Source organism: Pyrus communis, chromosome 10 (genome assembly GCF_041283825.1).
Source record: "Pyrus communis isolate YQ-2024b chromosome 10, ASM4128382v1, whole genome shotgun sequence".
NCBI lineage: Eukaryota > Viridiplantae > Streptophyta > Magnoliopsida > Rosales > Rosaceae > Pyrus > Pyrus communis.
The window spans coordinates 3600794-3626637 of record NC_142574.1 but is presented as its reverse complement, the minus strand read 5'-3'; the positions used below and the strand labels follow the sequence as shown (position 1 = coordinate 3626637).

At 37.0% G+C, this 25844-nt stretch overlaps 4 protein-coding genes across 10 annotated transcripts; 2 read left to right on the top strand and 2 right to left on the bottom strand.

Moving 5' to 3' along the window:
- Nucleotides 1–5247: 5247 nt before the first annotated feature.
- LOC137729884 (uncharacterized) lies at nucleotides 5248–8124 on the top strand. Its single transcript, XM_068468935.2, has 2 exons — nucleotides 5248–5386; nucleotides 7605–8124. Exon 2 carries the CDS (start codon nucleotides 7645–7647, stop codon nucleotides 7939–7941), a length of 297 nt encoding a protein of 98 aa, XP_068325036.2. The 5' UTR covers nucleotides 5248–5386; nucleotides 7605–7644; the 3' UTR covers nucleotides 7942–8124.
- Nucleotides 8125–10610: 2486 nt separating this feature from the next.
- Nucleotides 10611–13143, top strand: LOC137729535 (putative arabinosyltransferase ARAD1). Its single transcript, XM_068468509.2, has 3 exons — nucleotides 10611–11363; nucleotides 11790–12043; nucleotides 12460–13143. Exons 1-3 carry the CDS (start codon nucleotides 10706–10708, stop codon nucleotides 13009–13011), a joined length of 1464 nt encoding a protein of 487 aa, XP_068324610.1. The 5' UTR covers nucleotides 10611–10705; the 3' UTR covers nucleotides 13012–13143.
- On the bottom strand, nucleotides 10699–13870 carry LOC137727673 (protein DMP2-like). The gene has a single exon (XM_088677665.1). The coding sequence runs from the start codon at nucleotides 13746–13748 to the stop codon at nucleotides 13125–13127; it is 624 nt and encodes a 207-aa protein (XP_088533791.1). The 5' UTR covers nucleotides 13749–13870; the 3' UTR covers nucleotides 10699–13124.
- Nucleotides 13871–14577: 707 nt separating this feature from the next.
- Nucleotides 14578–24617, bottom strand: LOC137729403 (putative 1-phosphatidylinositol-3-phosphate 5-kinase FAB1D). 7 transcript variants are annotated; one of them, XM_068468347.2, is made up of 13 exons: nucleotides 24350–24617; nucleotides 23187–23422; nucleotides 23041–23074; nucleotides 22239–22949; nucleotides 21511–21655; nucleotides 21100–21435; nucleotides 19685–20524; nucleotides 18697–19031; nucleotides 18174–18300; nucleotides 17871–18026; nucleotides 15896–17266; nucleotides 15559–15825; nucleotides 14578–15301 (listed from the first exon to the last, which is right to left on the bottom strand). In XM_068468347.2, the coding sequence occupies exons 2-13, from the start codon at nucleotides 23416–23418 to the stop codon at nucleotides 14957–14959; spliced, it is 4899 nt and encodes a 1632-aa protein (XP_068324448.2). In that variant the 5' UTR covers nucleotides 23419–23422; nucleotides 24350–24617; the 3' UTR covers nucleotides 14578–14956. The 7 variants fall into 7 exon arrangements, with proteins under 7 accessions (XP_068324448.2, XP_068324449.2, XP_088533785.1 ...); XM_068468348.2 differs by having other exon boundaries at nucleotides 23187–23419; nucleotides 24350–24601; XM_088677659.1 differs by having other exon boundaries at nucleotides 21511–21670; nucleotides 24350–24595.
- Between the last annotated feature and the right edge of the window lie 1227 nt (nucleotides 24618–25844).

Genomic DNA, 25844 nt, shown 5'->3' with positions numbered 1-25844 from the left:
GTGACGGAGCCAACGCCATTGACCTAATCAGAAGAAAAGCAGACAATTATGTGCTGCAAGGGATTTGCCACTTCGTTTCCACCGGCTTGCTCGAAAAATCCAACCGGAGAGTGTAAAAGGCCATGGCAAACACATAGAATGTTTACCTTGCCATCTCTGACATAAAGAATCCCTTCAATCTATATCTTGCCTGCTCCGAAGGGAGGAAATGTTTTGATGTCCTTACATGAGAAGGCAGTGTCTCAACAGTTTCTTCTCCTGCAAAGAATTTTCCAAGTCAAAATCTTTGAAGAAAGTTAAATATTGTGAAAACAAGTTTAATACTTTATACTAATCTTCTTCTACAATGAGCATTCAAAACATGCTAAAGTGTCAAAATAACCAGAAAACCGATATTCTGTGAACAAATGATGAGTTGAAAAATAATTTTGAGACAGACGAGGAAGAGATTGAATTTTGAAAACAACACATTCAATCAATAAGATGTTAAGAGAAATTAATCATTTGACAAATTAAATAAAAATTGAAAAGAAAAATAAATTAAGCAACTAACAAGTAACGAATAGACACACACACACACACACACACATACCTTCTTCCATTTACGCCCTCTCCTCGGTCCATTTTCTCCCATGCCACTCATTTCTATAGTAAAGCAATAATAAGCTCCATTTAGTTTTTTCAAGTCTCTCTCAATCTCAATTGCAGTATTCACTTCCCACTCTCTTCTTTTCCCCTTCTTCCTCCCTCTAAAATATAAAAATCCACTCTCAGCTTCTAAGTTAGTAACCATGACCAAATGAAAAAACTAATTGTGAAGAATTTATCTATCACTTTATGTATTCATAAAGAAAGTTGGGAGGTACTTATAGAAAGTTGGACGATGAAACCTATGATGGGTGTTAACTTGTTTCACGTGAATATACAAAGAAGGCAGGAGGTGGTTACATAAAACTAAAAGCTAATCGACACAATGTGTGACGATGTATTAATTAGCTTGTCAGTTCATGTGATAAGATCATCTAGCTAGAAAAAAAAAATTCTTTATATTTTTAAGGGTTTTGTTTTATCAAAATGATCCCCGAAATTGGTACAACTCCTCATTTGCATCCTTGAAGTTAAAAATCAATCAATCTTATCCCTGAAATTGGTTGCCGCAAATCAATTTGAATCTTCAATGTAATTTCCATCCATTTTAATGTTAAAAGTGGTCACATAGGCCCACATGAACACTTTTACGTGACCACTTTTTGAGATATAAAACGTCAAAACACACCACCCAGCTTATCATTTGACCACTCTATTATTTTGTCATTCACCCTAACCTTTTTTTTGTTGAAATTTGACACTCCACCTCTACTTAGGAAAAATCCAACTCTCTCAGTTGCACCAATCTCTCTTTATCCTTTACCAACTAGTTGAGTGATGTTGGAAATCCATCTATCTCAGTTGCACCAATCTCTCTTTCATTATCCCACATTAGTCATTCCCAAAAGGTTTCCTCACTTTATAAGGCTTTGTCCCTTATAGAAAGCGATTTGAGTGACAGGCCTTGGAGAATAAAATTAGGCTCACCCTTGGGGTTGGGCTTTGAGGTGTAGTAATTAATATATAATTAATTATCAAAAGATGGGGCTCGGGCTCCAATAATTAGATTAATTAATTATTTTTAATTAATTTCAAATTTAATTTTTTATTTTTTTTTTACCAACAGACTTCATCTGAAAAGATAAGTCTGAAGTGTGGTGAAAGAACGCAGAAAACAAACACCCCTCTGAGAAAATATCTCCCAACAGATGCATCCCTTCCTCATACCTGTTGCAAACGAGCATAATCATATTATATATACATTCATCTGCATGGCATTTAGAACTTAGAAAATATCAAATTCTTCTTCTACATTCCTAAACCTTCTTACTGAAAGAACCATAGGAAATTCGCCAGAAGTTGATTTTTCCTATGTTAGAATTCTAACTTGATCGTTGAATCCTAGGGAAGCAGACGTCGGTAGAACTACAAGCACTGAGTAGGGAAGAAATTTCTGTTTCAAGTACATTGCGGTACACAATCCTCTATCTTCAAGTTGTCTATTTTTATATTTTTGTTTTGTTCATACTCTATTTTTTTTTATTCACATTTATTATTTATTAGCATATATAATTTTATCACAGATTGTTAACATATATCCAACAAGTGGAAACAAATTATTTTGAGGGTCACTATAAATACAAACCCACAACGATTTAGCCATACTACCTAGACGAATTGAAGGGAAAAAAGAGAAATTTGAGGTTTGAAAAAAGCATACAATTTGGAAATCATGAGGGTGACATTTGGAGGTAAAATCAGCGTAAAGTTAAGATGAGGAGAAGCACAATTAAGGAGGTCATGGTTGTATAGGCGAAGCTCCTTACACCCATCTTTTTCTCTTCAACTTCAATTCCCATTGATTTGGTGTAGAATGTCTTGATTTAGTGCATGATCAAGAAAGGTAAAGGCAAAAAACTAAAAACTACAAGTCCAAAGTAAGCTATCTCTCGCTCCGTGAGTTTCAAAACCCATATCCAGAAGAAACCCAACCCCAATTTCAAAGTTTCAACCGTTGCCCCTTGCTCTTGCTCGGGGTGGGCGGTAGCCCACTACTCCTTCCTTTTTCCCTCCTCATTTCCTCTCATCTCCTCTTCTTTGCCCTATCCCTCTTTTCCTCGATTCTCATCTCCTTTACCCATTCCCCCTCCCTGCATCCCACCTCATTTTCCTTCCTTTTTTCTAGTTTTCTCCTTCGTTTTTATTATCGGTTCTCCCCTTAGTTTTATGTTAGTTTTCTTTGAACTGAGTTTCAACTCTCCCCTGAGCTTGTCTCATATTTGGACTTTGTGCCCCTTATCCAGTCTTTTTCGCCTACTTTTACTGCTTTCTGTCTTTTAATTTTTCTTCCTCCCTCATCCTTTTATGTTTGGATCAGCAGACTCCAAACAAAAATTGGATACTAGATCCACTTCCCTCATGTACTTATCTCCCCTAACCAGCATGCTGAATCCCCATTGAGGCCAAGAGTTCTATGTCCTCTGCCACAGTAAGGGTATTTTACATACCTCTTTAGTCTCACTCTCTACCCATAAGATACTTTATTTGTATATATTTGCAAGGGTTCATGAAGGGGACTTGGATTTGGTTTCTACCTTCTCAATTCGGAATTTGGCTTCCTCTAAGGATGTGACAATAGCAACAATCTGGTTTATGCTACTTAAGATTATGGTTTTTTGTTGTTTGTTTTTGCAGCCTTCGAGCCTAAACTTATGTGGGCCTCCCGTTGTATCTTGGGTTGCAGCTCTCATTTTTCTTAGGCCTTTTACTTTATCGGTTGTTGTTTACCAGGCTTTTTTTAGGCCTTGTACTAGTTTTTAATGTAATGGAAGTTTCCTTGCTTGGCCAAAAAAGAAAAAACGAGAGATTGTCAAAGGTGGGGCCGGCTAACGATGACTGGGTTAGGCAAGGTAAAGATTTATTTCGTTGGCTTTTTTTCTTTCTTTTTTCCTTTTTTACTTTTGCCCTTAAAAAGTGATTATGTGGCCGACGTGACCACTTGTAATGCTAAAATGGACGAAGACGGATGGACCAAATTGATTTGTATCAACCAACTTCCAGGATGAGATTGATTGATTTTTAACTTCAGGACCAACATGAGGAGTTACACTTTTAACGATAAAATAGATGGAAAATAGATGGATGAAACAAATTGATGTGTGTTAGTCCTAAAAATTTCAAGACCTACATGGTGCGCACGCCCAACAACTACATCTTTCTTGTTAACATGGGCATGCCAACTCGCGATTGAGCTCTGTTGGGTGAGTCAAATAGATGTGGTGGTGGTGGTGATGGTGTCAAATGCACTGCTAACTTCTGCACTCGAGCGACTATGGCCGAGGTAGGAACACCTCTCGACCTAGGGTTCTAGAACGTGAAGACAAGGTCGCTTAATTTATTGCGAAGTTCAGGATCTTCTAAACTAGGTTCGGCAACTTCAACTGTATTCGTGAGAATATAAATGCACTGAATCAATGTCAGGTTGTACGAGCAAATATACTCAAAGAGATGAATGTCTTTATGATGAACGTGGTTTAGGCATTTGTGTGCTGAACTATAAAGTGCACTTGTGAGTAATCGATCATAGAACACATCACTTAGTTAGGTAGCCAATGAAGTGACCTCTTTATATGAAAGAATTGAAAACCCTTTGCTAGGCGAGAATTGGATGGATAACCTACCAACCAAAAGTAGTGTTGTTAATCCAAAATAAAGATGTTGCTGGTTGTCAATGGAGTGCTATTTATTCAAACTAAAGATGTGTTGACAAGGGGGTTAGGATAATTAGTATTTTTCTCAGGGTATTGAGAAGGGTTTCACTTAGAGTGTGTTTTTCCGCTTTCATCATTTTGAGTTGTTTGTTGAGTTGAAGAGATTATCTACGTTGCAAAACCTCATATTTATAGAGGTGAATTTCATGATGGCCAAGTCTACCGAGTTACAAAATTCTAATAAAATTCCAATTCCTCAACATATTCTCTAAATATACTTGGAATTAATCTTAGTAAAAACTATATCACCACCAAGTCTCATTGTCTTCGACTAGGACTCTGAAACTAGATTGATTATGCGAATGATTCAACCTTTATTTGAAAATCAAATTGATCCTTAGTATTTCGCTTATCTAACAACCTAGAGGATATGGGTTGAACGAGTGCAAAAGCAAGTGGAAATTCGATTTGCATGTCTACAACAGGTCCAAACAAGTTAAGTAAACCAATTTCCAGGATAAGACTGATTGATTTTTAATTTCATGATCAAAATGAGAAGTTATGCTAATTTTAAAAAACATTAATCATAAAACCCAAATCAAATGGGATATATTGGGTATATGTACATACCCTAGCTAGTCTCGTTTATAGTATTCAAAGTTTTTTTTTTTCTTTTTATTTTTGAACAAACAATATTATTTACAAAGGGAATGGGGAAAATGAGTTAAGCCTTACACTAGGCTAGCACTGTGGTTTAATTTTTTTTTTTATAATAATCGAACTTAAAACCTCTCACTTATAAATAAAAACTAAGTGACAGTTGTACATAATTCACTACAAGCCCAACTGTCTTGGAGATATTTGGGGTGGGACAATGACACCACTAGGCTGACCATCCCCAAAGAAGTCACGAAATTTCCCAGAATTGTAGAATGTTATGATCCTCTATCTTCCCTTTACCAATTACCGCGCATAAATACAACATAGTCTCCACTCTCACACGATCTGTCTCACTCTCTCGCAGAAAGAATCAACGCCACCAGCCACCACTGCCCTTAGCATTGCACATCAAACTCAGAACACAGAAGGTATGTATGTCTCTCAGATCTCAGATCCTGTCTTTTACTTCAATTTATGTTTTTTATTAGATCTTGCAGAATCGTTTTTTCTTATTTGCATGTGTTGATATTTTTCTGTATTGGTTGTGTAATTTCGTTTTTGGTTTACTGTGTTCTGGGTGTTTATCAATTGAATTGCTCTAACTCCCTACTTTCTTAGAATCCATTTTGTTCAATTGCCTGTGGTGGGTTTCTTTGGTTGTTCTTTGAAGGGTTTTTTTCCCAACAAGATCTGGGGGTAACAAATTTTTTGGTGCCAGGAGGATTGTGGGGTTGGGTTCAAATGCAGTGTTTAATTTGGAGCTGTTTTTCATTTTTCATTTTCTTCATTTGATTAGAATCCTATCTGCATTCAATTTTCGAGTGTAGGAAGTAGAAGTCTAATGTACTTAGTATTCAGAAGGTGTCTTACTGTGCCTGTAGAATCGGCTATTTGAGGTTAGAAGCTATCCGAAGGCGTAAGGGTATAAGTGAATGAAGCCTTCTTTCAAGGTGAGAAACCTTTGTAATGTTTTAGGTGTACAAATTTCGTAATGGATTAAAAAATGAATAGAAGAATTTGACTATATAATTATTTGGTGGGAGTTAGACATCCTTAGAGCTATACAAAAATCTCAAACTAGTTATGAATACGCGTTAAGAAATATTGGACATAAATTGAAACACTACAACACAACAACAACAACCAAGCCTTATCCCACTAAGTGGGGTTGGCTGTATGAATCCTAGAACGCCATTGTGCTGTATTTTGCGCCAAGGAGGGGGATGAAACACTAGAACACAACCAGCATAAATAATGGCTATGAATTCTAGTGCTCCATTCCATCATATCCTTACTCATAATTTTGTGAGAGTCGCATTATCATATCTTTCTTAATTACTTTTAACCATATTATTTTGATTTTCCTCTTTCCCTGGCACCAAACTATTGGTTAAGTCACTTTGATGCATCTATTGGGGCACTTATTGATCTTTGTTAAGCATGTCAAAACCACCGTGATAAGTTCTCTCTCATTTTATGTTCAATTGGTGCTATTTTAATTTTTTTTCTGTATGATCATTCAAATTGTTTCCCTGTCTCCAGACACATCCATTTGAAGATCCTACTTCTGGCAGTGTCACATTTCGTTTCAGGGTATTGATATCGGCCCTCCAAAGATCACTCAAACACAAAACACACCCTATTTACTACACCCCAGACCAAAAAGGAATATATGGATCATCATATATCAGTTTCCTTAAGAATACCTTATGACTAGAAGTTTCTATCATCTCAAGCTCATGGCAATCATAGGCGATACCAACCTTGTGTCATCCTGCATCTTAATCTCACAGTTGTCTGATACTATTAATCGAGTTCCTTCATGTGACATTTAAAATTTTCACCTACGAATGCGCGTGTTTGGAACTTGACCAGGTTATTTTCAAAATCCAAGTGTTTGGGTGTATTTTTTGTTTACTTCCAAGTTTCCAACCTTTTAAGCAAAGGTGATAACCTCTTGCTCAGCAGTTAGCATTGCTACAAACGTTGAGTTCAATACCTTGTCCCTTTGTGTGGCTTACCTCAAACATCGTTGTATCAAAAAGCACTACTACCAATGATAAGAACTGGTTATGTACTCCATTTAATAATAATATTCCAAGTCCTTGATTAACCCTTAGCTGAGGTCTGACAACATTATGGATTATTTATTTTTAGTTACCGACTGATCATACAAATGTACTTGACCAAACCTTCAGAGAAACAGTTCTTAATTTTGTCATGAGTGCTCACACACATAAAGAAGAAGCATTGTGCTGAATCAGTGCTCAGTTTTTCACACTCTGTTCTACATTGCTTATTCGGTACTTTGTGGTTGTGTTTTCTTATCATAATTATTACAACATGAGAACAATACTCACTCTTCAAAAGTCGAGAATACCGCTTTGATCTCTTATACAACATTGGCATAATGTGCAGTCCCCAGTTTCTTTTGCTTCGATTACCTGGTCTGTTGCATTACTTGGATACAGAATTTACTTGTTCTCAATGACTACTAAAAGTCTTATAATTGAAAAAACAATTTCCACCTTTCCGTTCTTCGTTTTTGCTTCCATCTATATTCTTCTCTTTAAGTGGTGTGCCATTCATTAATCTATCATCTAGAATATGATAACTTTATAGTTCTATCTTTGATGTAAATTGCAGATTTTAACTCTGCAGTCGGTGTCAGCTTGCAAGTCCAAGTATGAGCTTGGCATGCCTTGTGTGCAGCGCAGAAAGTCCATCACACTCGTTTAGGAGTTGCTGTGTATCAAGCACAGAAAACGATGGAAGATGTTCTGCTATTGCCAACTGCTTAACACGGAGGCCATCTCTTCCGCTGCCAACACATTCCAACATTGCATCATCCAAAGTAACCCCGCAACCAACTCTTTCAAATGGTGGTTCCATACCAGGTACCCCAAGGCTAGTGCGAAGCCGGGCTGTGAGAAGGGATATCGTGAGAGACTGGAACTTTGACGAGGCTGTGATGGGGCGTTAGAATTTTTCAGTTTGACTGGAGAGTAGAAGGCTCTTACCATGGTATAGTTGTGGGAGCCAATAATGCAGTCTATTTTTGTTAGTTATGGCTACATTGAACTCACTTTTCCCCCTGGGAGAGTTTGTGCATTTGTAACCATCCCAGAAAATCATTGCGTTTGTTTATAATTTGACCCTTTTCGTAGTCCTTTTGCAGTTCAGTCGTATTGAAAACCATTTAATTATGAAACCATTATCAAACATACTAACAAATGATGTGTTTTCGACTTCCAAAAGAAACCTGGAAGAATGCAAGTACCAACAGTTCGGACATGCTGCTGGTCTCAAAAACTAAGATCCACAGGTTAAAATGTGTCTGGATTATCTGATACTCCGCAGCACTATAGATCTTTTGCCTTTTATCAAGGATGAATTCCTCGTTATACGGAAGAATCCTTCCCATTCCACACTATGAAAACATGTCTCAAGAGGTTTTGGGGAAAAGGAGTGATGATGAAGGGCAATGGGAGAGAACGAAAACAAAATATTGAAAGTGAAAGCAACTGAAAATCAGGGGTGGGCAAACAGGTTTTTAAACCTGTGGATTCGGACCGTAGTATTCAGCTCGATGTAAAACCATTTGGTTCTTACTTTTAATTTTTAAAAGGTCCAAGTGGGATCCGGCTTGTGTAAAAATGAGTACAAACCGAGTTCATATTTTTTATGTGTGGGTAACCTGATCTAAACTGTTAAGGATTGTCTTTAACACTTATCAGTTTCTTTGTGGTCCACATGAAGCGCATGATCCATGATTTTATGTCCCTCTAACCCTGAAAATAAGTAAAACAACAATCGTGAAAGAACCACATAGAGATTGTTTAATATTATTGTTTTGTTATGTGACACAAAATTGGAAAATGATCCGTTTGACCTATAGAAATCGGACCGTATCAAACGGATCCAAATGAGCTAATTCCTCTAATAAATACATAAGCTCGATTATATTAAAAAAAGATCGAATCAAGATCCATAAAAATTTAGACCCAGCTCAGCACGCACCCACCTCTAAAATCGTTCGTTTTTATCATTTCGTTGTGCATTTCTTCTACAACATTCCTCTCCTTCTGTTTCCCTCTCTAAAAATTTAAAACCACAAATTACAAACAAAATTGTTATCAAACAGGTCTTAAACTACGTGATACACGCACGTGCCCGGACAGTAGTGCATTCCAACGGCGGCAGTGTTTATAGTCCAACAGCTAATTTCATAAGGAAGCTTCGGAGGAGCAGGATAATATTGATATAATAGTCCTTCCTCGGTTCCTCCAGATCATGCAAATTATGGGCTGTATTTGTATGGGGCTGTGCCTCCAAGGACATGCCCAATAACGCGCTTATACGGTTATACCTATTATTCACCGAATTTTAGAAAAATAATACAAGATATAAGATAAAAAAACGCTACTTTTATTATGTATTTATATTATTATTTGTATCATTTTTCTAATAAAAATGAAACTCATATGTGTTAGTGGGTTATATCTCAACGAAAGAGATGATAAATATGTAATAAGTGTAGTATTATCATATAAAATTGTTCGTAGCAACATTATAAAAAAACACATCCAGTTTCAATCGTATTTGCTTAAAAGTAAAAAGTGTTTGTTATTTTCCACCCACATATTCTATTTCCTCAAACCATTATATGTTTAAATCATTCTCATATTTATTTAAAATGTGGGTAAAGAAATAAAGTAAATGAGTGATAATAGTATAATTCAAGGTAATTATAAGAATACAAGCTAGTACTCGTGTCATATCTATTGTTATTTATCTTTATTTGTAACGAGAGGTTTGATATTTGACTCATATGGATAATAAAGACATATTATACTTTTATTAAGTTTGATATCTAATTAGTGACTGATTCATTATGCAGTATAGCTCAATCATCTCCCATCTTCTAGTAAAATATTATATTGTTGAATAAATAATAAATAAATAAAAAGTAACTAAGAGAGTGGATTACACCTAGTAATCATCCTAAAAGTAATAGTATTTTAAAGTGAATTTAATTGATTGATCATACCTAGACATCTAAGTACGGGTTTGGTTTTCATCGATTTCTCCTAACCTTAATAACTAGAGTACTGATATTCATATCATGTTTTTGTACCATATTGTCATACCATTTTATGTGGTATTTGATGTGAACAACCACGTCATTTGAATTAATCAGATTTTTAAATTTAGTTCATTATTTAATAAACTAATAATTAAGAAAAACTAATTAATTAAATCATGATTGTGGTATCCGAGAAGTCTTTCTCCTTTCTTTCCTTGAGTTTTGTAAATTTTTCAAATGATATGGTTATCCATAACAGATGTCACCTAAGATGGTATAGAAATGTGGTATAAAAATATGCTTAGCATTACTCTAATAACTAACTAATTAACCCACTAACTGTATCGCTCTATTAAAAAAATTGATTGTCTTTTGAGTTAAGTTTGTTTGAGAGTCACTAACACTACTAAGAAAATTAATTCTAGATTCGATTATTGACGTTGATGATCAACCAATAATGACCAAGATTAAATTATTGACGTTTGAAAGTGGGCTGCGCGAAACCATCAGCTAGCCCCACTTCAAATAAAAGATTAAATTACCAATACCAATTGTACCGTTTGGGGGGGGGTGGGTTTGTTTGGGTTGGGTTTGTCTGGGGGTTCCGGGTCTCCCATATACAATTGCAATTGCAGTGCGACCGAGAAGGAAAGCAAGAGGCATGGCAGTGAAGAGCACCCCCACAACGACAGCTTCTTCATCCGTATGCTCTGTTCCCACTCTCTTCTTCGCATTCACTCTCCTCTGCGCTCTCTCTCTTTCTCTCTTCTTCCTCTCCAATCCTTCACCTTCTTCCTCTCCTCCTCCTTCTTGCTCTTCTTTCATTTCCCAGAACGCGCCTTTCTCTCCCCAAAATTCCCTCAAAGTCTACGTAGCAGACCTCCCCAGATCCCTCAACTATGGCCTCCTCGAAAAATACTGGGCCTCCGGGCCCGATTCCCGCCTCCACACCGACGTTGACCACCAAATCCCAGACACCCATTTGCCCAAAAACCTTGAATTTCCACCCTATCCCGAGAATCCATTGATCAAACAGTACAGCGCCGAGTACTGGATTTTGGGGGACCTGATGACCCCTCAGGAGCACAGAACTGGGTCATTTGCCAGCCGGGTTTTCGATGCCGCCGAAGCCGACGTTGTTTTCGTGCCCTTTTTCGCGACCTTGAGCGCCGAATTGCAGCTGGCTACGGCTAGAGGGGTGTTTAGGAAGAAGGCTGGGAATGAGGACTATGAGAGGCAGAGGCAAGTGGTGGACTTTGTGAAGAACACTGAGGCTTGGAAAAGGTCAGGTGGAAGAGACCATGTGTTTGTGCTTACTGGTATGTTAGTTTTTTAATTAAATTTTTTGTTGGGATTTAATTGCGGTGTTAAGTTCGATTTGTGCTAATGGGAATCAAGTAATTTCTGGGATTGTTCACTGGATTTGACGATTAGGTGTTGGTTTTGATGTGATTCTGTGATTATTTATGTGGGTCTGTAGATTTAAATGTGTTCTAGTATTTTCAATGAATCTGTCTGCATTCTCCATTTGATCCTTGGAATTTGGAAAGTTTGGTCCTTTTATTAAGCCATTGTGATTTTCGAAGAGGTTTTCTTATTTTCTTGGATACCATTTGATCAGTTGGAGGTAACTCGGAGCACCGGTAAAATGTTAGAGAGCAATGTAAATGTAGTATATGCTGTAGCAGCTTTTGATTTAGCTCTGGGTTTGTAGGTTGTGTTAAAACTTGAAGCATTTTTGGCAGACCCGGTGGCAATGTGGCACGTTCGTGCAGAGATAGCCCCGGCGGTTCTTCTCGTTGTAGATTTTGGAGGGTGGTACAGACTTGAATCCAAGTCATTAAATGGCAACTCATCAGATGTGATTCAGCACACACAAGTGTCACTACTCAAAGATGTCATTGTGCCCTACACCCATCTACTTCCTCGATTGCAACTGATAGAAAACAAGAAGCGTCCTACTCTACTTTATTTCAAGGGAGCTAAACATAGGCACCGGGTCAGTATGCAAGATTTGAATCTTTACTTCTCCTGTTGTATCTGACACATGATGTGATTTTCAGTGCCTTTCTGTTTTGACTGCTTGTAACTCATCACTTTGTAGATTGCACTTTCTTCTCCAATTTCATCGTTGAACTGACAGTGTTTAAACTGCATTTAGTCTTAAAGTAGTTTGTTTATATAGTTATTTGGCAAACTCTTGAAGTTCCACCTGACACACTCTTTATATGTCCTAATGCGTCGTGTACATCTCGTGTCATTAATCGCAGGGGTTGTCGTAAAGTTTAACAATCATTATAAATGCTTTATATGATATAGGATACTATGTTTGTGACCTAATCTAGGATGGTATAAAGCTAACTTGTCTATGTTGTGTAATTATGTTTGTAACATAACTGGGTTCTCTGATAACAGGGGGGCTTAGTTCGAGAAAAATTGTGGGACTTGGTGGTTAACGAGCCAGATGTTATCATGGAAGAAGGCTTCCCTAACGCCACTGGGAGGGAGCAGTCTATAAAAGGGATGAGAACTTCAGAGTTTTGCTTGCACCCAGCTGGGGACACTCCCACTTCATGTCGGCTGTTTGATGCGATTCAAAGTCTTTGTATACCCGTTATTGTCAGCGACAACATAGAACTTCCTTTCGAAGGGATGGTAGATTATTCAGAGTTTTCAGTTTTCGTGGCAGTTGATGATGCATTGAAACCGAACTGGCTTTTGAGCCATCTTAGGACCTTTAGTAGAGAGCAGAGGGATAGATTTCGTCGGAAAATGGCTCAGTTTCAGCCCATGTTTGAGTATGACAATGGTCATCCTGGTGGCATCGGGCCAATTCCTCCCGACGGTGCAGTGAACCACGTGTGGAAGAAGATACATCAAAAGTTGCCAATGATTAAGGAATCAATCGTTCGTGAAAGGAGAAAACCACCCGGCGTTTCAGTTCCACGCCGTTGCCACTGTACTTAACTTTTACAGCCTTATACGTAAATGTATCTCTTGTTGTGCAATAGCTTTTGTCACAACTTTTTCTTTTCATTCTTTGTGAAAACCGTAAATTGGTTACAAATTTATAAAGTTTATCAACATCTAGAGTAAAAAGCCTCTCTCTGCAGCAAGAAAGGATACCCAATTCCCCTTCTCTTAGAAGGAAACAACACAAACAAAACACTAACTACGAACCCTACCACAAGAGGAAGAATGTTGGTCACCCTCCGAGGCATCGCCGGATAATAACAACCCACAACATCATAATGCGAAGCTGCAAACGCTAGGAACGCGACTACTGAAAGCGAGGCATGGAAGAGATCCGCCCATCTCAACCTATAATCGGAGGGCACGTGTGGCTTTTTCCGGCTGCCTTTGAAAGTCTGTATCCCCTGAAATGTGGCCACTCCATAGTATAACCTGCCAGTCACTGTTTTGAAGCTATCGGTGAGTGTAAAGAAGATGCATGATGCTGCTGAAAGAGCGATAAAGAGACCCGTCAGCCAGCGGTTGAGAGGGGTGCATACGCCGTCGTTGGTGAAGAGAGGAGTGAAAATGGTGAAGGAAAGAACGGGGGCCGTGGGCAGGAGAACGTTGAGACGTGCAGTGCCACTTAGTATTGCGTTCATAGCAGACATGAAATTGGATTCGTTATTTGGGTCGTCATCGTGTTCTTCAGTGCTTTCAATGAGGTATTGGTTGATGGGGTAGTTCTCCATCGTTTCTCAAGGAGGCAATTTAGATGGAAAGGAGTTTATAAACAACTGCCCTGCAGAAAGGGAGGATTCTTTGCTCAAGTGAGGGGGACAAGCAATTCTATGTTAAGTATTGAATTTCTTGTTGGGAGGTTTTCTTCGTTGATGACAGGTCCGTTGCTTCTTTAAAAAGCACTTATGCTCGGAAGCACTTCCAATAAAAGAGCTTTTATTTGGAGTACATCGAAATTTTTAAGAAAAATTCAAGTGCTTTGCTTTATTAAGGAAACACACAACAGATGCTTCTTCCACAAAACACTTCAATTGCCTTTTTCAACTCATAAGCACTTTTAAAGTTTTATGCCAAACATTACCATAACCACTTTGGGTGATATGAAAGTGCTTTTAATTATTTTAAAAGCACGTCGAAAAAAGCCAGGCAATTACAATAGCGGAAAACGCTTTTGGTTACTATGTTGGAAAAAGTTGACACTGTTTATGGGTTGTAAAAGCACTTTCAAATTTTTATTTTCTTAAACAAGCACCTCCATGCACTTCCAATTGCTTTTTCAAAAAGCACTTGAATTCTTGTCAATAAATAAAAAATTGGCTTGCCTCTCATCAAAAGCGATTCCAGCAAAAATTCTTGGGATGTTCGTAGACTGAGTAGATTAGTGAGTCCACAAATAAGCCATCAACTCCCTATGTAAAGACCAAAACAAACCCACATACAATCCTACTTCACAGACCAAATGCAGAATTTTGACCAAATGAGCTTCAAGCAGAACCGAAGAAAAACCGATAGCAAAAGAACACGCAAAAACAAAAACAAAACTTGAGCCAGAGCAACAAATTGTATAAGATTTTTCACTAGCTTGTATTTTGTGCACTTCCGACACTGAATCGATGAGTAACATTTACAGATGTACCAGAAACAATGTCATCAACAACAATAATGGCTACGACGTTTCACTGATTCCAAATTAATCACGGCTTTTCCACCACAGTAACTCTATACTTCCTTAATAGGCTTTACAAAAAAAATTATACTTCTTTCTAGCTGCACATCGTGACCAATAGGTCCGAAACTATCCCCAGAAATTTGCTAAAAATCGCACAATAACAGGGCAGAACTGAACGAACTATTTACAGTACTTAAAGCTGTCAAAGGGAGCAGCATTGATATCCGTAGATGGAAAAGGAAAAATGATGATACCGGATAAAAAGAAGGCTTAGGCTGAAGAACTGTTGAACCCGCCTTTCACTTGGGATTTTGAATGAGAAGAATCATCATTTCCAACATCACATTGGTGACAGGGGTCAGAGGATTCTGGTGAGCACCAATCATCAGGGACGCTCAAGAAATGCTTAGACATGAACCTTCTGAATCTCCTCTTGTACTCTATTGGCGAGATGACAGTCGGCAAGACATTTTTCGGCACAAGTGAAGACTTCACCCATGTCTCTAGTTGCTTGTCCCATGTATACTGCCTAAGATAATCAATAATGCCACATACAAGCTCCTGACGTTCAGTATCTACTCCCACAAGCAATGAATAATCCATAACATTGATTGACTGAAAATTTAAGAACAAAACCATATCAGTTTATAGATAGTTTGCGGAGTTTGTAATAGAATTAGAATATAATTCCAACCAATGGACAATAAACCAGGTGGAAGACAATTGACAATATAGAATTAAAAAGAAATTATCATAGAACGGCAGATACCCCTTCTAGATAGCGTAGGACCATTAATATCCTCTGCCGTCATTAAAGGAATTTCAGAAGATCCGGAACTACAAACAAATGGAGGGAAATATGTACAACTCACATTGAGGAAAGTTGTGTCATTCCACACAGCCCGCTGCAATATACGCTTTGCTTTGTTACTAACATACAATGGAGATGACTTCATGTCATTGACAAAGTTCTGATCCAAAAGGACATCTCCCAAACCACCACTAGCAGAATTGAATCGAGCATGTAGAGCACCTTTAAGATCATACTGGCGAGTGATGTTCCGACCAAAGGTAAGATTCTCCATGACCATCAGATCATGCCTCATTTCTTTCCCACTTTTTGTCTGTCTCACAATCACCTACAAGGAAAAAATTTAGTACAGAGAAAGAAACAACCCACCGATGGAAAAAAAATCAAATGCTACAAACCTGATAAATCCCAAGAACTTTTGCAAGGCATGTTTGATTCCCATTGTCAAATGAAAGCTTTACGTGCTTGAAATACTCGTTGGAAAACTTCATAAACGACTCAAATTCTGTCTTCTTGATTTCTTTAATAATTAACCTGTCATCAAGTGTTTTGGCAAAAAAGGATTTGCTCTTCCCACCTTTAGCATCCCAGTTTCTGCAACGGCTAAGGGAAGCAATGTAATCAACTTCAGATTGGCAGCATCGATTGCGGAGATCACGAAATTGATTGGCATATGGACATATCACAGTATATTTATCCTTGCCAAATGATTTTGAAACTCCTAGAGGGACTACTGGGTTAACAGTTCCAGGCGGAACCAGAGAATCCAACAAATTCAACCCATCAAAACTGGAGAAGCGTGACTCATCTGAAAAAATGCTTGCCATATTATGGACAGAATCTAAATGTAACGAACCATTTGAAGACCAATGCAGGGAAGTATTAGTGGGAAGTCGAGTCAGACTCTGCAAATTCTCAAATGTTCTCACAGCAACTCCACTCTCTCCCTTGCTATCGTCAGCATGAACCTCTGTTTGTAAAGGTAGATCTTTCAATAAAGCTAGTGCACAAGCAATCATACTAGACAGTTCTCCTTCATAGTCTGACACAACATGTTTATCAGTTCCAAGAGGAATGTGCAGCATTTGCCCTTCTTCCATGATTAGCTGATACGCTGTGGGTAAGTTCTCTGCAGTATAGCTACTAATTGATTCAAACTTCTGAAAGAACACTCTGTGTAGATCTCTCATGCCAACTTGACGAATTTCGGAGAATGGTGCCCAAAACCAGTCATGTGAACCTTCCAAGTTGAATGACAGTGAACGGTGATAAGTGCCTTTCATTGATAGATCTGAATCGGCAAGAGCACCATCCACATTTTCTGCTAGCTGATCAGTCTCACAATGATAGCTGGAGCCATTCCTCAAATTGGACCCCTCCCTGGCCAACCGTTTTGGGCTTGAACCATCCACATTCGGTGTTTTGAAACCCTCAGCCGAATCAGACACATTAACTGGATCAGCTCCATTAGATTCTTGAACAGGACCTTCAACTGGAATGTCTTTTATTGGAGATCCATCAGCTTCTGCAGCTGTATCCAATTTGACTTCTAAACTGGTACCAATACCTGAATCAACTTTTTCTGGCTCTGCCTTCACAGATTCTCTAGAATGGATCATCGTAGGATCTGGTGACAGTAATGACTGCATGCGCCGTTCCCAAATACATGCTTCAAGGAGCAGTTCCCAAAGTACTCTGTTCAAGCTAAGTAGTTTGTAGGCAACCTGGTCCGAGTTCTCCGTCCTGGTAACAGCATTCTTGAGCACTACCTGTTTTTGTAATAAGGATTAGGTGAGAAGGATAAAAGCAAATTTGCTACAAATGAATTTCCTACAGAGAACAAACAAATCCATGACTGTAAAGTGAAAAGTAAAAAGGACATGGAAAGAAAAAATAGAAGTCTAGGAGAAGAATGCCAAGCTAGACAAATAGAAGCATTTGGAAAGTAAGTTCATGAACTAAATACTTCTAGGCAGACTAAGCTCCCATCCTTCATACCAGCATTCTTATATGTTTAAAAAGAAAATCTTAGAAGTTCAGTTCAAAACAGATAACAAAATGAATTCACTGCATCTGAAAAGTAAAAAAATATTTGGAAAGGAAAACAAATCTATACAAGAATCTCAAACTACAAAAAACTGAGAAGATTTGTCCAAACACAATCAAATTAGGCAATTATCATGGAAATACTATAGAACACTCGAACAATACAACCTTTTTCACAGATCACAATAGCCATTACAGAAGTATGGGCAGCATCAGCAACAAATTCTAACAAACGCATTCACATTCAAACAAAGACTACCAAGCAATCCTTTCTGCAATACATGCCACAAAATTTACAAGACAAAAATATGTATGGAGAAAGTTGACCTCTAACTCAGATTTTTCTTGCTTTAGCATCTCTTCAATGTCAGAGAATTCTTTAAATGAGCCTTGAAGTTTCAAAGCCAACCCATCAAATTGAGATCTCATCTTTTCTAAAGAGTTGGCAACCTCTGTGAACAAGTAAATCAATTTCATGTACACCTGGATTGAAACAAAAAGGTCACATCCAGTGCAACGAAATAGGAAAAGGGTAGGTAAGAGAAGGCTAATGTTTCTGCCATAGGCAAATGTCATATTAATGAATCATCAGAAATCGAAGAAGCAAGCAAAATAAGAAAAGAAATATACGTTCTGAGTTTCTTTCACAAGCCAGTCTTGTCTAATTGAACTGCTGAATGGAAGCTTCAGAGGAGGCACAGAAACAGTATAAGTCGTAACAGGGGAATACTTGAACAAGGCAACCATAGGGCCTAATCTGCAGATCGTCCAAAATGACAATAAGGACAAACAAAATAAGTGCACAGTTGCTGCTTGCAGACTCAATATAAAAGCAGATACACCAAAATATACTAATAGATCCAATCCAAAATAATGTATAATTTTTTCCCACTATTTTTATTCTAAAATTTAAAATAACCATAAAAACAGAATATCGCACAGCATCAAAATGCTTTTGAACCTAGGGAATGTCTTCACATGCCCCAGATAAGTGCCAAATCCCACCTCCCATAATGCATAATCCTAAGTAGATTTCCCCACGTATTTGAATGGAAATCCTTTCATAAACTAGAAGGTTTGAAATTGCACTTTAAGTAAGTAAACCCTGATATAAGCTGAAAGTACCACTAGATGAGAGGGAACAGATTTATACCCAAAGAAGTAGAGAAAGTCCTCCTGCAAAGAATGGCCGCAGCTAGAAAATAAATTAGACAAAGATGGGTTCGAGAAATTGAGCTCCAGGAAATTTCCAAATGATAGACCACGTGCAGAAGTGGAAATCAATACTCTTTTTGAGCACTTTGAGATTCCATTCCTAGATTTACATTTACCACATCGACTCCACATCCAAAGTTTCCCTTCTGCTCCACCAGGCAAATGCACTTCTCCAGGGAGCCGTTTAACTCGAATAGTAAGCTGCTTGTTACGATGTGCATAATAGTAGAAGTGAGCTTCTGGAAGTCCACCACATGATGTGCACTGGCTTTGCTGCAGGATATGAGTTTCATCAGTTCCATCTTCAAAAAACTCATTGTTTTTAAGTTTGAAAAAAATCAAATCCTTAAATTTAAAGAAACTGAAAGTCAGTACTTCAATGACCGAACATTAGGTACAGTATTTAATAAAACTCAAAGTAGCAACCTTCAGCAGAATAACACTGAAACATTCCAGAAAATATATATACATAATGGGTTAGGATCCGAAGACACCTTTTTGAACCACGTTTTGCTGGGCCCACTCTGTAATGTATTTCAACGATCCAACCGTTATCTTTTATGTGTTACCTCAAAGATCACGACTACTCAAAATCATCCAAATCCAAAACCATATGATCATTGGATTAAATTTAGTGTTTCTCTGTAGAACTGTATTCGTCCATTGTCTTCACCACAAATGAATGTCTTAATGGTTTTGGATTTGTCTAAATTTTTGCAAGGATGAACTATGAATCATGAATTGAAATATAGACGGTTTGGATCCTTGAAAAAAGTTACGGAATGGGAGCCACAAAAACGTGTGTCAAAATGTGTGTCCCCAGATCCTAACACATGCATAATGACAGTATTGGACTTAACCATTTACAATATAGTATGCAACAAGTAAATGACAATAAAATGCCTCAAGTTAGAGATATGTGCAACCTGATTGAGTAAATTATCTTGAAGAAACTTTCCAATGGGAACATCGAAATTCTTGTAGAACATGATATGAGAAAAACGGCTCTGCTCACAAACAGTGCCTCTTAATGCATTCTGGCTAGACATCAAAACCAAAATACTCTGAGAATCCAACACAGCACTGATTTGGTTCTTACTTTTCATTTGATCTTCACTATTTCCATGATCTTCTTTCACCTCAAGAGAAGCTTCTGTGCATGTAAATGAAGTCTGATTTTTCCCATTAAGTAATCTCTCTTCATCAACACTACCTTTATCTTCAACATCACAATGCTCTGTTTCCTCAGGAGTTGTACAAACAGAAACAGATCTTGTGATTGGGTCATTCAGTTCTCTTCCACTGAATCCAAAGTATGAAGAAAGAGACTGATAAGAAGAAGATGCTAGGGGAAAATTCTCCCCTATAACTTTCCTTAAAGATGCTGAAATGGACGACAAGCCAGAAAGTACAGCAGGATTGTATGGTTCATCAAATGTGGAACGGCCTTCGACTTCCAAGGTAGAACTGTGGGAACATCCTTCATGAAATCCATTGGAAATGGGAATATCAACTGTATCAGACCCAGTTTCAGCACTAGTCTCTGTATTCTGACGGACACATGAGTTAATTGATCCTAAATTAAGGGTTTTTTTATCAGTGGACAAATCCGTTGCTACGTCAGCAAATGGAAGTGTAGAGAACATTGCTCTCTGGTCAACAAGGAAAGCAGTCTCGAGCATTAAATGATACGCCAGAATAACTGCACACTGCACAACACACTTGACCTTCTTCAATTCATCACTCCGTGCTCCTTTCAGCAAAATCTGTAGGGTCAATTCAAGCACAGTTATTCATACAAGATGCTAAGCAGCCTACAAAAGTTTTCATTCTCTTATCGAATTTGACAAAATACTTATCATATGATTGCTTGTGTCAGATCAAAAAAGAATGTTCAAGAAGTCCAATGAAAAAAGAGTGGTCTGAACTAGGCAGTTCAGATTTAAAGTTATGACTCAATAAAAATGATGGCGAAAGAAGGCATATTGACTGAATAAAAAAAGTAATAGGGCTCTGAAAATTGTAGATTAAGGGAAGGCATATTGACTGTGAGTAAATGTTTTCTGGTAATACAGCAGCTCCTTTGAGCAGTAGTTCTCTGTATGGCACTATTTTAAGAAGTGTGAAAAAATAAGATGCAATTATTTAAGTTAAGCTGAAGCTATTTGAACGTAAATGTTACAGAAAGACCAATGCAACATGTAAGTATCAATATATTATACGAAAAATTCATAATCAAAAGGACTCTGGAGAGTCATTAAGGTATTTAGCACTGGAATATGTGTGTATTTGTATAGATCATGCAGATATCAGAGTAAGATGGGGTGGATTATTGACTAACCGTACAGCCCAGGCGTGTAGGACAGCCCTCAATAAACATTAATGTTTTACTTGGGACCTTTCCTCCACCTCCAGCATGCTCCTCTATAAACTTTTCAATGTGAAAAGAGTCGCACTGTTTTAGATTTTTGCTCGTCATTGTATCTGATGACAAAATTGGTGACCCTGTACAACGAGCAACTCTCTCTAGGCGATGGAGCTTCATGTCAAAGATCAGTGTAATTCCATTCCCAAGAATAGCCTCTTGAATATCACGAGAAACAGTTTTTTCCACTAAAACCACATTTGGATGGCACAATTCTAACATTTCGATGACAAACTTCAGATAATCTCTTTCCTGTTAGCAATAAAATATGAGAACACGTATTTGTTTACTTCCCTGAAATAATGACTGATATTATTATCCTATTACCTGTTCCATTGAATCGAAGGATGACAATCCACTTGAAGACTGACCAAGTACTCCCTTGATTAGCAACAACCTTGGATTCTTGTACTTGGTCGACATATGCTTGTGTGCAGCATGCTTTTTGAAGACCAAACCTTTTACTAGTTGACTGCAATGGCATACACTGATTCAGGTTTTCATCTATCAGATGACAAAAGTATTCTCAAAATATGCTAACTAGAATTACCAGTAAAGTAATTATTACACTGTTGAATTGCATCTCACAAGTCTTAAAAACTGATATAATGAAACAAAAGAAATTTTGGGTGGTGTTTCTAAGCAGCCAACCAGGCAAGCATTCCCTTTCCCTTATTAAAAAATGCATCTAGTGAGTTAGAAGACAAAAATTTAAATATCTTTTTCGGGAAATCTGTAATGGAAAGGAGGAAGAAGCTGATATGTTTTTTTTGTATTGAAGGAGAAATAAGTTTCTTTTGAAACATTATAAGTTGTTGATGAAATCGAAATAGCTGACTCTTCAGCCTCACATAACTTTGAGAAAAGAAAGAAGAAGCCCAGGTTGCAATTCGAAAATTTTGCAAAAGCAATTTTCTAAAGAAACAAATCCGAAACATGCAGCCATGATTCTTTCAATCAATAAAAAGATAAATACCTGAACTTAATAAAAGATGAAGATAATTAACAAACTAAAACTAAAACGTAAAAGAAAACCAGTTGTTTATTACTGTCACCTTTGGGTGCGAACACCAGTTGCAATGCATTTTACTTTCACGTAGCCATCTGGATCCATTGCTTTACCAACAACAGCATCAGGTTTCAAAAATGAAGCAGCTTCCCATGACAAAGAAGCAATAATGTCCACCCAACTTTCACCACCCTCCCCCAAAGATGCAACACCCACAGATTTAAGTAGCTGACTGATCAAGGCTTTAAACTTTCCATTAATCACTGCTTCCATTGCTCTTTGTTTTTCCTCTTTAAACGTATAACTTCCACTTCCTTCATCTCCAGAATGACTCAAAGAACTCGATGTACCCCATTTCATGCCATCACCACATTCCTCATCATCATCATCATCATTGAAAGCAACACTATCCTCCATGTCATCCTCCGGATCATCAGGTTCAGGGGGTTCCCATATCTCAGCATTTGTATCATCTTCTAAAGAATTTGACTTCTCAGCTCCATCACTATGTGAACTAGTGCTTGCATTGACATTAGCTTTTGCTTCATGGTCATCACTTGTCTGTATAATCTCAACATCTCTTACTGTATACACATCACTGCCACAACTACTTTCGCTCAGGTTGTTTTCCATCTGTTTTTCTGATCTATCAAATCCATTTACTGGATGTTCAAAACTTGAGTTTTGTAACCTCCCATTAGACCGACAAAAGAGATCCTCTTGAGAACTGCCTGTCGTGTTTTCCTCTTGAATACCCCTAAAATAAATTAAAGTAGTATATTGGTCATGCAAAGTACTTAGGAAAGATTACTGTAACCGGAAACAAATTTTAAAAGGAGGGTACATACTTATAGCATGAGCTCACATCAACAGAAAACTCACCTAATAGAACAGAAGTTAAAAGAAATTATCAAACACACCATCATAGGCTAAACTTTTGTATTTTAAGAAGGCCAAAATGTATCATATAAAAGAAACAAAATTGGACACTTACTGCAGTTAGAGACACAACTGTCACTGCTTGACAAGGAAGTTGCTGGACTGATCATTGGCATTGTATATAAAACCGTATTACCCTGCTTGATAGATTCTCGCTCCTGTTTCTCTGCACAAAATTTGCAATACTTACTGGGGCCTCCTTTAGCTAATGGAAATAATTTCGAATTCTCCTGTTTTTTCTTCTTTTCCGTGGACTGTGTCAATTCTGCACCACAGTAGTGACACATACTGCTGCACACCCAATTTCAAAGGAAAACCCAAAACAGACCGGTAATTAGTCACCTATTTGGTTCAAACAAAGGAAAAAATTCAACAATAGTACAAGGAAAAACCGGATAAACAGTTACCAATCGTATCTTCGCTTGTTGAAAATCTACGTTTAACAGTCTATACACTTTGAAGATTGACCATTAAAAAATTAAGAAACCGGGATTCCTTTATGGTTATCTAATATTTCTAAACACGAATTCTAGTTACGGGGATCAACACGAATCAATCCATAATCAGATCATACTACAACAAAACAACGTGAAGCACATACATACTTCACCCAGTCAAAAAAAAAAAAAAAAAAAAAGGAGAAGAAGGTTGAAGAACGAGTGCAAATGACATGAAAGTCCATGGTTTACTGTACAATGTCAAATAGCAAGCTAACCAATTCAATTGAAATTTGGTCACCAAATAACCACATGGTACCAAAAAAAATTGAATATTCAAACGGAAAACGCACAAATCTTCCTAAACATTTACACCTTAAACCGAAAAATCGGATTTTTTCTGTAAAAAAACTCAAATAAAAGATCCAAAGTGAAGAAAAATACCCAATTCTTGAACGAATACCAGCTTTACCAAGAGATCAGAATATCAACAAATAATATGAAAACTGATTCAAAAATCGATATGCAAATTCAGAGAAAAACCCAACAAAGAATTTGAGGTGAAGAAAGTGATCCACCAAATAAAATCATCAATCAAAATCTCAAGTTTCGAAAATTAAAATCATGAAGAAATTCGACAACTGGACCAAGATTACAATTTACACAAACAAACTAAAGAAATAACTTAATATTAAAAAAAAAACCTACCATTTTCAGCACTCAAAGAATTAAACAAGAAAAAGAAAAGAAAAGAAAAAAGAAGAAGAAATTGATTACTTACTGTTAAAGAAATCCGCAGGAACAAAGATGGATGTCTGGTGCGACCTCCATATGATCCCAGAGTATAAAACTATTTGGCGTGTACTTGAAAAGCAGAGATCGAAAGTTTATGGAGAAAGCAAGGAATATTAGAAGGGAGTGAAGAAGTTGTTGCTGTTGTTGGTGAGAGTCCACAGAGAGAGTCTATCAGACGCGGAGCAGAGCAGAGAGACAAGAGGCGTAAGATTTGGAGAGGGAAAAAGGGGGCATTGTCAAGGAATGAATTAATTGGATAAATAAAAGAAAAGGAAGGAATTGAATTGAATTGAATTTTCCTTACAACGAAGCTATTTCCACAAGTGGGGTCCATGCAACACTGCCTTACTAGCTGTAAAAATATTGAGTTCAAATATTCTATCGGCTCGTTAGGATTTATCTACTTGATTGAGACGAATTTTTTTTATTTAATTTCTTTTTAGTTTTTAATTTGTTTTAGTTGAGGAGATCAGTTTAAGAGTTAACATTGTTAAACGGGTTTAATGTATCAATAAATGAGATAGATCATAGAGGATTTTTGGTGCAAAAGTTTGTTCTAAAAAAATATAATGGGATGCTAGCAACCTTCTCACTTGAATTTTCAAATTTTATCTTCTCGACTCTCTTTACCATTTGGCATTGTTGCTTCATTATCGGAACTTAAAAATTGTTTAACCATTCGATTAACGTTGACAAAATTTTAGTATTTAAGTGAAAAATATGGTTCGTCGATTTATTGTATACTTGGCAAATGACAAAATGATTTTGGACTTAGCTTTTTTTTCTTTTTTTTTTTTGAGATGATTTTGAAATAGTGATCTAAATAATAGACCGTTCATATTATCATTTCACATTGCAAGAAGAGAAGGAATGTCAAAAAAATAGAACGAGAAGGTCCAAACAAGAAGGTTGTTAGCATTCCCAAAAATATTATTTCTTTCTTTTTTTCAAGTTTTATTACAAAGAATACTCCATACCTTTACCTAGTATGTATTTCTTATTATTAGAAGAAAACAATAAACTTAAATTGCAGTTACAGTGCAATGATATTTCTCGCTACTTGTAAGTAAACTTTTTTAAATTTGAATTTCGTAGATTATGTGTTCAGTACCATGTTATTATGGAGTGATTTAGCTCAAATTTTAATGTAAAAATAATATTGATGTATTTAAAAATAAATTACCCTTAAGTTTTGCATTCATATCCCAAATAGTTATAAATTAAAGGTCTTGGTTTGACTTTTATAGATAGTAAGTTTTATTTTATTACAAATGATAATCTACATTAACTCGTTTACTAATTTGTAATTAAGATGGGAGGAATTGAATTGATAAAAAGTTGGAATGTAAATGAGTCAGAATTTGATTCATATTGATGTTGTTTATTAAAACCTTCTGCAATTAGAAAGGAATTGGTACATAGCTAAAAAGCCATGACCACCGATCTGTTAATGCGATGTGTTACATTATCCCAAATCAAAA

Bases quoted from the DNA above. Each gene is read 5' to 3' on its own strand.
- LOC137729403 (XM_088677659.1), bottom strand. From the start codon at position 23,418: ATGTGTCACTACTGTGGTGCAGAATTGACACAGTCCACGGAAAAGAAG. The intron at 18,301-18,696 runs GTATAAATCTGT...GACGATCTGCAG, and splicing joins GACTTTCTCTACTTCTTTGG to ATTAGGCCCTATGGTTGCCT. The intron at 18,027-18,173 runs GTATATTTCTTT...GTTTCAATCCAG, and splicing joins TTGTGAAAGAAACTCAGAAC to GTGTACATGAAATTGATTTA.
- LOC137729884 (XM_068468935.2), top strand. From the start codon at position 7,645: ATGAGCTTGGCATGCCTTGTGTGCAGCGCAGAAAGTCCATCACACTCG.
- LOC137729535 (XM_068468509.2), top strand. From the start codon at position 10,706: ATGGCAGTGAAGAGCACCCCCACAACGACAGCTTCTTCATCCGTATGC. The intron at 11,364-11,789 runs GTATGTTAGTTT...CATTTTTGGCAG, and splicing joins CCATGTGTTTGTGCTTACTG to ACCCGGTGGCAATGTGGCAC. The intron at 12,044-12,459 runs GTCAGTATGCAA...CTCTGATAACAG, and splicing joins GAGCTAAACATAGGCACCGG to GGGGGCTTAGTTCGAGAAAA.
- LOC137727673 (XM_088677665.1), bottom strand. From the start codon at position 13,748: ATGGAGAACTACCCCATCAACCAATACCTCATTGAAAGCACTGAAGAA.